Below are 11,588 nucleotides of genomic sequence, written 5' to 3' on the forward strand. Positions count from 1 at the left end.
TGTTTCATTAATGTCCGTTCTCAAGCACTCAGGATATGAAAAGCTGCAAGTGTTACTTTACATAACTTATAATTAGCACTGTCATCTACTCCTTGAAGGATGTAGCCTGGAGCTTCACATTGCTTTTAATTACAATTTTGACATCAAGAATAGGCAAAATATGCTTGATATTGCTTATTTATAGACCTTGTGTTCTGATGCTTCTAAGTTTGGGTTGTTTTTTTTCAACCTGACTTGGTGTTTCCGAAAATACCTGATGGTTTAAAAGTATTCAAATACTTGCTATTCAACAAGATCAAGTATCAGTATTTTTTTGTCTGTATCTTTGTGCTCTTTTTGAATGTATGAAAATCACCTGGCAGGAAGTTAAGTGTATAGGTAGATGCCTAGTTTTGTTCTGTTTATTCCCTCTGCCTACCCAATGTTTTCTATGATCTTTGGTAGGAGTCTGTGGGTGCTCAGTGCTTCTGAAGACTGAGGTATGTTTAAGGCTTCTGGTTTTGATCTAAAAACCTGTTTTGTTTTGCAGAGCTCTGTTGGGTATTTATAGCTAAAATTATTCATTGGGTCTATGACCCATTTGTGGATTTGCAAGTATGTTTATAGCAGAGATGATTGTCTTTGCTGAAGTTGTCTTCTAGGGTCTCAGTGGCTCACCTGATGAGCAGGATGGGATGGAACTTGGGATGCATCATTCAGCTGTGGTAACTACAGCCAGGACTTGTGCATGGGAAGTGTTAACCTTATTAAACCATTAAAAGGGAAGAGCATCTAGACAAAGAGGTGTCCTCACCCTCCTACCTGTCAGTACCCTGAGGCCATCTAGCAGGTGCTCTGTTATTTACTACTTGATCTATTCAAAATTGGATTTCTGGGCTATGGAACATAACATGTATTCCATTTTGTAGCTTCTATAGTTTTTGTAGAGTACATTGCATGTTGGCTGCACTAGGAGATCCCTGGAAGAAAGAAATGTGTTTCAGCTTGAAGTAGTCAATACTCCTGGTGTGTCTATTCCTGTCAATAACAGTAGCTTCTCCAGGGAGGTGGTAGAGCTTATTTTTAAGTTGTCTCACTTCAATAAATCACAGATACACTTAGACTAGTCTCTTGTTGGTCTGCCTGCTCCCAGGGATAGAGTGGGATTTACAAATTTCCTGTGCTTATTAGAAACCTCAAAACAAAACCTACTTGCTAAACCGTATCTTTGAGAAGTGGCTTCCTAATGTGAACTGCAGTAAATCATAAAAGTAACTTCTAATACTGTAGTTATTTAAGCAATTAATGCAAGCTTTTTCCTGCTTCTTCTAAAACAAGGTAGCCGGTACATGTATGCTTTGTGCATTTATGAAATGGCAAACTGAAAAGTTTTTACTTTCTTTCAGTTTCAAAGAAAGTGCTATGCAGCTTTATTTTAGACCTTCTTGCAAAAATTAACTCTAAGGTTGAGTTTCACAGTGACGCGTGAGAAAGATCAGTATAAATGCAAGACATTTTCCCCTTTGAACTTCTGTCTTATCAAATGTGAAGTTGCCAAATTTTCTTCATCTGCTGCAGACTGAGGATGCTGTTGTTGCTGCCTTGTAGTGCCACACACTGTGCTATGTGTGCACTGGCTGAAGGTTCATCTCCTTCACGTGCATTGACTCATAGGACAGTGCCTAGCAACAGCCTCACTTGGCTTGTTAGATCTAATTTTTGATTGCATGTAATATTCCATATATCTGGAAGTGAGTTTTAAATATTATTTGTAATATTAAAAATGCATAATAGCACATAGGTATGTCCTAGGTGAAATCTGCCTATGAAAAATGTCAAGTATTTATTTGACTATTTTGCAAGCAGACTTTTGCCTGCTGTGTTAGGAAGGAAAAATACCCTCTAAATACAGGCAGTATTAACTGTTTGGGGGGCAGGAGAGGTTCAGGAGATAAGTTGTGTAACAGAATATTGGCCAGGGTTGGGCTGTGTGTTTTGGCTGCCTTGTATTTTAGATGTTTTCTTTTGCAAAGCAGTACTAAAGAACCAGCGGGAAGAGCAAGTGTAGGAATCTGCCAGTTAGGCAGTGGCAGAAGTTAATCTGTGACAATATTATATATTGTCACAGGTCTTGGCTGCAGCTGCTCTTAAATTTTTCCCTTCAAAATTCCCCTTAAAATTTCCCTTCAGTTTTCTACTGCCAATAGAATTTCCTGGGAGGAGCTTAACCTTTTGCAGGCCTGTTTGTTTGTTAGTGCCTAAAAGGTTTAAAGTCATAACCTTGCTAAGCAATCCTCCCTTTCTGTGGCAGTAGGGGCACACTCTAACTTGGAGGATTGTGACCAAGTGATTTCATGTTGTGAAGCTTAACTTTCATTTTAAGTGCTTAGACGAGATGATTTGTCCACTTGATAAACATTAATGTGTTTATATTTCAAATACAGTAAAGATGAACTGCATAGGAATGAACACTTCTAACCAAGTTCTTTGTTAACTCGGGCAGGACATTGGTATTGGAGGTGTATGATATTCCTAAACCATAAAGAGGCACTTAAAATCCTTAGTCTAGGAATTGTATATATGAAGTACTTAATTTTAACAGTGTTTTTGATATTTACTTTTAACCTGGAGTTCTGCCAGTTAGCATAAGTATCTGTAAGGTGTTCTTAAGTCATGTTAAGGTTGTTCATTGTAATAGAAGGAATGGTGTTGTTAATAAAATGTGCAGCTAGTCATCAAAAGAATGGGTATAGAGAGGGAGGAGGCTGCAGCTGTGAAAATTACCTATTTCAGCATAGAATGTAAGGTTTTGCTTTCTAATATTGTATTGTAAACAGCTCTTAACCCATCACTTCCTTTTCTGAGTTTTTAGTCATTTTGCTGTTTTCCTTTAAAATACAAGAGCTCTAGTTTTAGCTAATTCATCTTGTTCATGTTTTGACTGACGTGCTGTAAATGTTCTTGAGCAGCTTCAATGCTGTATTACCTTAAGTGAAGCATTTTTCCCAGTTTCACTACAGGTTAACATAATTTGGAAACATTTGGGGCTGCGTTTGCTGCTTGATCAGTACTTGTTTACATAACACTACCTAGTCTGATAGATTTGAAGACTTGAGGATTGTCTGGTGGTTTCCTGAGACTAGTAGAAGCCAGCTAAAAAAAGTAACAATTAAGAATAGTCTTGCTTTGTAAGTGTGGATGGAGGAAGCAGGAACTATCAATGTGTCAGAGGCAATATCAGCATGTTGCAATGTGTTAGTCCACTGTGGTTACACATTTGTGTGAGCATAAACAGGACTGTTATTTTCTTAAGTTGGGGGAAAAAATGATCTTCTATTTCTACATAAATTTAAAATAAAGAATCAGCAACTGTACTTCTTATTTTGAGGGTAAGGAATGCCCTCGTGTGGTAGAAGTTAAAATTGAAATTCTATTCAGGCTTTAAACACAGAGAATTGCAAAGTCTAATTATTTAAGAGCCCTCTTGAATGAATATTCAGGGACTCTCATATTGTAAAAATCACAGCATTACTCTGGAATGTCAAGTGCACACAACTGGGCACAAGTAAGATGGGTATGTGGCTTTGGTTTTTGGTTTTTTTTTTTCCCATAAAAATTTCAAAGGACACCAAAGGATTAGGGCTGTGACTTCATTTGATCTCAGCTCTGATGTTGCTGCTGTTGTCTCTCACGTAGGTGATGTGCAGTTCATAGACTATGAATACTCTGGATACAACTACTTGGCTTATGACATTGGAAATCACTTCAATGAATTTGCAGGTAAGAATTGGCTTTCTGCAGTACAGGTTAACTGGCTTTATTAATGAAAAAATCCTCAACCAAACTCATTCTTGCACAATCTCTCTTTCTCTGTGTATCTAGTTACATATTTATAGCTGTCAGCTCATGGTATCAGAATGTGTGATGTCTCATTTTGCAGTCCAGCTATGCCCTTCCTTTGCAGCTCTGCTAACCCAGGAATGGGAACATCATGTCCTAAGTTCTGGTAGAGTTGGAGTTCAATACAGAACCCACAGCTTTGAGTTTCCCTCCTCCTGTGAAGTGACACAGCAGAGACAGCTCACTGTAATGAAATGCTGTGGGTGTCACATTATAGGTATATATTGAGAATACTCTGTGTGGTTCCACAGTGCCAAAAGACAGGATTATGTGGTTTTTTTGGTGTGTTTGAATGTGTGCGCTAAGTACTTGCCCTGTCCTAAAATAAGAAGGCTAAGACTATCATAGGGAAAAAAGTAGGGTTTTAGGAACAAGGTGTTTGTAGATTCATTTATTAACTACCTCAGATTTTTTTCAGGGAATGCCCATTCCAGTTATTCCATAAGACAGAACTAAACTCAGCTGTTACTTTAACCTCAGGTGTTGTTATAACCTCAAGTGCTGTGTTTTTTCGAAGTATAGGGCCACAGGAAAAAATTAATGATGAGTGCAGATGGAAAGAAAGCACAGTGTGGTAAAATTAGGAGGATTAATAATTAAATTTACAAAAGTTCACGAACAATGTTAAATTTAGATATGTTAAAAAAATCTAGGGTTTGTACCTGGTAATTTAAGTTGTATAATTGGTGACGTGTAAATATTTGGAAAGCAAGTGAAATTCTTTTACAAAATGTATTTGAGAGCTTTTGATTTTCATCTTGCACTTGTCGAAGTCTTGACTGAATCAGTAAGAAGACTAAACCCGCAAACATGTTTTTTGCCTATGAAGAAGAGCTGTGCTTCACTCTTATTCTCTATCCATCCAGTAAAAATCTTCAGTATTTTTTTTAAGCTAGATTTGACTGGATCTGGTACACACAAGAGTTTAGGTGCTTGGTGATTGCACTGTTCATATGCACCCTCCCTGGAGGTTTTTATGAGACTAGATGTGGCACTTAGTGCCATGGTCTAGTAACCATGGTGGGGTGGGACTTGATGACCTTGGACGTCTTCCAACCTGGTTGATTCTGTGATAAGACTTAATAAGAATTTCCTAATCCTCTGGGAGTGAGAGCTAGTGGGAGTGAACTGTGATCCAGCCTTGGGCCTCCAGTATGGGAAGAAAAATAGGACAAAAGGGGGTTATGGGGGTAAGACTTCTTCTAATTCCACCAACACACTGTGGAGGAGAGAGGCAGAATTGGAATAAATTTTCTTTAAATATGAGCTTAGTTGGTGACAATGTATGTAGATCTGGATTCAGCTTTGAATACTGTTGCATACAATTCCCTTTACCTATGAAATGTGTAATATTTGGTATATTTCGGAGGGCTTTTGTTTCATGTAAGTAGACTTTATCTGGCTGAAAACATATATCTTCAATAGGTCGTCTTTTCTTTTTCTAGGAGTAAATGAGGTAGACTACAGCCTTTATCCTAACAGAAAATTACAGGAACAATGGCTGAGATCTTACCTTGAGGCCTACAAAGAATATAAAGGGTTTGGCACAGAAGTCAGTGAAAAAGAAGTTGAAATTCTGTATGTCCAAGTCAATCAGTTTGCACTGGTAAGTAACAAATACTTGATTAGATAGATGAAGTGCTATGGGCAGATATAATAGCCAGTTTCTTACTCTGAATTCTGTGGCATGTAAAGTAAAATTTATGTAAAAAGCAAAACTTTCCTGTTCTATGGCAACTTGCTCCTGTGTTGCATGTGAAAAATTCTCTATCGAATATTCCTAGTGAAAGAGGCATTGAGCATTCAGAAAATGAAGAGATGAGCTTTCAGTGAGTATTTCCATTGGCTGTTTATTGCTCTGGCAAGTTTGAGTTGGCCAGAGCTTTGTGGTGGGTCTGTGTTGAATTTCTCTTTGTATTGATAAGAAGACAGATGAGTAAGGTAGTGCTTCATAAATAACTATATAACTTCTGACTTTAAAAGCCTTTTTAAAATAAGATGGTGAAATTTTGTTAGGGTAAAACTAGGATGCTTTGATTTATTCTTTTGCAGACCATTAGGTCACTCTAGAGTCTTTTAGTACTACAATAACTCTTTCCTTGCAAGCAGGGAGTTGCTTTCAGATTTGATCATCTGAGTGGTTTAAATTGTAGCAAAGTGCACAGGGAGTCAGTCTCCTGTCAACTCTTGTTGACCAGCAGTGAGGAGAAAGACTTGGGAGTGACAGTAGATGAGAAGCTCACCATGAGTGAGGAGATAGAATTCACAGGAAGATGGTTATTAAACAAGTCTTTAAAAACACCAGCTTGTTTGCTGCTCTTCTTTTAATGTGTCAGCTGTTAAATTCAGCTGTCCTATTCATTTAGGAAAGTTAGAGCTGCAATTAAGTAGGCTGGTGGTCTGGTTGAAAATATATGGTATTGTTTTGTCAGTTTTAAACCATGGTCATAGTAATGTTTAAGAGGATGGAGTTGTGTTTAGAGAATAGCTCAAGGCTTGCTGATAGACCACACATGATGCACAACTACTGCCAAACACTCTTGTGTCCGTTCATGTGGGAAACTGCATTAAGAGAAAGCATGACCCAAAGTTATTGGATGCTGCTGTAAAATGCTAACTGCTACTATCCAGCGAAGTTACCCAAATTAGAGGTACAGGGATGGCTCGCATGTACATATATCAGTTGCCATTTTAAGGTGTTTTCAGGTTTGTATCTTCTGAACTCCTGGTCAAATGTTACATACAAACTTCAGGAAGCCATTTAGGTAATTAGTGTAAGCAGTTATTTACTGAACAGAAGTTTGAAGGCTGTCACTTGCAACCTGGGTGGTCCAGAGATGTCTTCCACAAGGACACCAAGCTCATGGCCACTGCACGTTGCTTTGAAATATATTAATGAAACCACTAATGCAATCCATAATTTCAAGTTGGAAGTGAACATAGGCCTCCAGTCTTCTTCTGTGGACTCCTAATGGAAGTAAGTTTACAACAGATGAGCAATTTGTATAAATGATGATGTGTTAGAGGCTCTTTCTTACTGCATTAGGAATCATCTTTGTCCAAGTCAGCAGTGAAAGGGAGTGTAGTTATAGTGGTTTAAGTGTATAATCAAGATTCCAAAGGAATTTCATATTTGCACTAGAGTTAAATACATGAGGAATAATACATATTTAATTAGCAGCAGCAGAGATGATAATCACATATCTGTGCATTTTTAAACATGATGTATGAATTTGTCTAACAACCTACTTAATAGGTGACCTGTTTCACAAATGGAATGGTTTTTGTGCAAATGATACATGGAGAGCCAGGAGACCAATGGATTTACTCCTCTGATTGCCAATAATTAATTCTGTAGTACCAGTAGAGAAATATCAAATAACTTGACAAAAAGATTGGGTTTTTGGGAGTTCTCTTTTAGATAACTTTTTGTCTCAATGTGAGAATGTGTTTGCATGTTAGATATGATATAAGGTTAATTTTTTGCTGGTAAACCTTTTCTTTCAGGCTTCCCACTTCTTCTGGGGACTGTGGGCTCTAATTCAAGCCAAATATTCCACCATTGACTTTGATTTTCTAGGGTAAGTTGCTTGCTATGTACAATCTTGGAATACCTGAGCTGGAAGGGACCTGTGGGGCTGCCTAGTCCCAACACCTCAGCTGTCAGAAACAGATCTGAGCAACAGACCTCATCGATGTGATCATACAATGAAACCCTTGATCTTTAAGATAAAACAAGACAGTAAAAGCTGTCTGTGCTTTTTGTTACTGAAAGGTCTCTAACTTAGTATGTGCCCCTGGGCTAAAACACATCCTATAACAAGACAAAAACCATAATATTTTGGGGCATTGAGTGTTTTCTGTTGGCTTTTCTGCCTTTGCCTCCAAGTTGGTCAGTAAGGTCTGTCACACACAAGACCTGCATTTCCAACTGTGAGAGTCAAACAGGACTCTTGTAGTAAACAAGCTCATTGGTACTTATTGCATGGAGTGTTGATTCTGGAAGTCCCTAATGAATGTTAAATTCTGTTTCCTGAGGCACTGGCCAGGAGGGTTCTGTTTCAGATAGATACATATGTCTTTGGCAGTTTTTAAGTGGTCTTTCATGGCAATAAGCAGAGGAATTAATTTGTGTATTTTGGGGACTGGGCACGGTGATAAAATTAATCATTTTGCCTGGTAGAAGAACCCACTTCAGAATTTTTTATATGTGTTTGCTGAACTCAGTTGTATCACTTCGTAAACCAACGCGAGTTCCTGTGGCCAATCATCCCATGTCGCAGTACCCGTTAGTCACCGCTAGGTGGCACAGCAAGCCAAGTTAAAGCGCAGGTGATTGAGCTCAGAAACTTGTCAGTTTTGGCTAAAATGTTATTCCTGCAGTGATCAAGGTCAGATTTCTGTGTAGTTGTCAGTTGTTGGGCAGTCTGTTAAGAACTACTAAACCACTGCCTGTGGTAATCCCGGAGCAGTCTATGTTTTCCTGGTTGAGATTGGGCGTGGTGGTGAGGAAGTACCATAATATCATTGTTCTGTTCTTCATTTCCTCCTTTGGCAGCTGCTAAGGGTTACTGTTGGAAATGGAGTACTGGGGTTGATGGACTTTTGACTAGTCCTACATAGCATGGCTGTTTTCATGTAAGGAGTAACTTCAAATCTCTCTTAACCTGGAATCTCTCTCTCCTTTTGAACAGATATGCAATTGTTCGGTTTAACCAGTATTTCAAAATGAAACTGGAGGTCATGACATTAACTCTTCCTGAGTAATGAAGAGGAGGACACTAACCAAGTGGATAGACAACCCCTGAATCTTTTCTGAGAACAGATACTGGAAAAAAAAAGCTAAACATTTGTTGAAGTGCTGTAATGCTCACTTGGTGGTTCTTGCTTTATAAATAATGCCTCTAAACAGTCCTTCAATGTTAAATTTAATATGAAGAGCATACATACTGCTGTTGATATAAAATGGATTAGAAACTTGCTAAATCTATAAAAAGTTGTAGAAATGGCAATTTAATCCTTCTTTGTAATTTAACATGTTGTATGTGAATTATTTATTATGTTTAACATGATTCCATTGCTGCTTTCATCAGTTTTTGTTGATGTTGGGTGCAGGTAGTGAAGTTGTTCCAAAGGATTCGTTTAACAACTTATTTTGTTGAAGTTACATTAACTTATATGAAAGTTATGTCAGAGAATATTACCCTCTTAGATGCATATGAGCAAATGAGTGACAACAAACTCATGAGATCATCTCCAGTGTGGTGTAACTAGGGAGAAGGGTTAGAATGATCTTTATTTTTCCCTGGTTTTTTTAAGCAAAAAGGTAGCTTTCCATGTGATGGTACTTTTCTTTTGCACAGGAATCAACCAGCTTGCTGAAATGCTAAATAATGTGTTGATTTTTCCTTCTTGATGCTGTAGAAATGTGGAAGTTCTGTGGCCACAAGATTCTCTGAGGATCTGTACCATCTCTAACTTCAGTAGGAAAGCTGCTTGTTTATTCAGTGTACTCTTCAAAGCAAAAGACCACTATTGCAAATCTATATTCCTTTTTGAAACTTGATTCTAAATTTGAACACTATTCTGGTGTCTTATTTGTTGTGCTTCAGTAGGATCTAGTGGAACTGTTGAACGGGAGATGAGTGAGCAGAGATCCTGTTGCACCTGGGAGCAAGACACTTAGGTTTACAGTTTGTGTGTTGTTGACATCTTTCTGCTTTGTCATCTTCTAACCTCGGATTCTAGTCTTAAATGCCTGGTCCTGTAGTTGTGCAGATTCTGGTGTGTCTGGTGGTTCTTTTTATTCTGTCAGCAAGTTACTTTTCAAAGTCTCCAGTTCGAAGGACAGGATGGCAGAATGTCTGACTCGAGCAATGGGACTTTGATCATCACACACACTTTATTTCTTCAAGCTATTATACCAAGAATGGTCTGGATTACAAAATGTGAACTGAAAATGTTTACTAAATGGAACAATGTCTAAGTTTGTGTGGAAAAGAGGCTTTAACTCTGAAAGGGGGTGGGAGGGGGGAACATAAGAGGGGAAGAAACCCACAACAAAACTGAGGCCCCACAATGCTGTGTGGAGCTGGGCAGGCATGGACTCAACTCTGATACTCTGAAAAATGTTGCACTTTGGTCACATAAGTGCCCACATGTACAAAGTGTGTGCATGTACACGTGCAAACACAAACTTACCTGAAGAGTAAATATTATGGGGTGTCTGTTGTACAGACTCCAGCAAAGATATTTATTCCAAATTGCTTTATGGCACACTTATGTGTGTATAACCTGTGCACACATATATACAGCTGTGCTTTGCAAAAGCTTGGATTGATTCAGGACAAAGAAAATTCATGTGAATGAAAAATGTTCACCTTTAAAGACCATTTTGAATGGCATTCTGTTATTTTACAAAAGCAAGGGTTAGGATTTTTTTTCCCTCTTGTTTATATTCATCTCTGAATGTTTCTTTTTTATTATTTTCTTCAGTCAAAAGCTTAAAAATCCTTATGAAGAACTAGGATTTTTTTTGTGACTTGAAATGAGGTAACCATTTTCATTAGCTGGACGCTACTATACCGGACAAACTTTCTTCATAGTTGAAACAAATAGCTAAAATAGACATAATTTACTTTGTAGCAGTTATCAAGGATGTTGCTAGAGCTCATGAAGGCACTGAAGACCTTCATCTTCTGTACTTTCTCCCTGTTGACATTATTGACATATGATGAATAATCCCCTGCTGTCTTGTATTCCCTTTAAGTTCAGCAAGATGTGCTTGGAAAACTGCTAAAGAATTTTTGAACTCTTTATTACTCCTTTCTTCCAAGCAGTGGCTTTAGTTCTGACAGTGTTGCTTTGTATTTGTGAAATATGTGAAAGAAGGCTGTGAAGTTCACTTAGGCTTGGGAAATCCAACACTTGACAGATCCTGAGTTTCCCAACAGCTGGCAAAACACATTCCCTTTTCAGGTACCAGAATTACTTGTGTTTGGGGAGTGTGGAATTTGTTGTCAGTAGTATTTTTGTGTGTATAGCACAAGTAGCAATAACTGTAGGGGTGGAAGTTCACTTCTGCAGAACCAAAGCTTTCCATGAGTGCAGCTCAATCTCATCCTTGTGGAGTGAAGTTCCATTGAATCCCACAAAAGCACTTTGGGAGGCAGGTAGGAAATACTCCCGAGCTTTTCCTGAGCCACTTTGAAGAAGCACAAGGACTGTCACAGGTTACAGTGGTTGACTTTGCAGTACTGGTAGAAGCTTTCCTTTTGCACATTGAAATTCATTTCACACACTTAAATGCTGCTTTGCATCAGCTTTCTGTCAAGACAAGTGCTGATAAAACACATTTGTGATCAGTTCTGAGGAAATACTGTAAAACATCTCCCAAAATGAAATGCCAGTTACCTTGAGCCATTTTCCACATCCATTTGAACCAGTAGCACTCGGATATTCTCTTGCTGAGGAATATCTCCAGGTGTGTTAAGTTTGAAGCAGTAGTTTGCAATGGCATTGCAGATGATAAAGTAGCTTGAAACTGTGAATACAGGACATTCTGAATGTAAGTTAGGTACTAGAGAACATGTACATGTTGCAATTAGTTTATCTCCGTCTGTTTAATAGCAACACTAAGATATTGGAAGGAGAACAACAAATGATTGAGCTCTAGAAACATCCTGTAGTAGTTTTGACTGTGACTTGCC

At 38.2% G+C, this 11,588-nt stretch overlaps 1 protein-coding gene across 1 annotated transcript in view; it reads left to right on the plus strand.

Moving 5' to 3' along the window:
• The window catches only part of ETNK1 (ethanolamine kinase 1), a 15,117-nt gene extending 6,025 nt beyond the window's left edge, over positions 1–9,092 (plus strand). Inside the window, exons 4-7 of the mRNA XM_009069944.1 lie at positions 3,676–3,759; positions 5,325–5,485; positions 7,387–7,460; positions 8,574–9,092. Coding sequence (XP_009068192.1) covers positions 3,676–3,759; positions 5,325–5,485; positions 7,387–7,460; positions 8,574–8,646 — 392 coding nt within the window. The 3' untranslated portion in view covers positions 8,647–9,092. The remainder of the gene's footprint in view (positions 1–3,675; positions 3,760–5,324; positions 5,486–7,386; positions 7,461–8,573) is intronic.
• Positions 9,093–11,588: the final 2,496 nt, after the last annotated feature.

This window comes from Acanthisitta chloris, unplaced genomic scaffold, assembly GCF_000695815.1.
Source record: "Acanthisitta chloris isolate BGI_N310 unplaced genomic scaffold, ASM69581v1 scaffold972, whole genome shotgun sequence".
NCBI lineage: Eukaryota > Metazoa > Chordata > Aves > Passeriformes > Acanthisittidae > Acanthisitta > Acanthisitta chloris.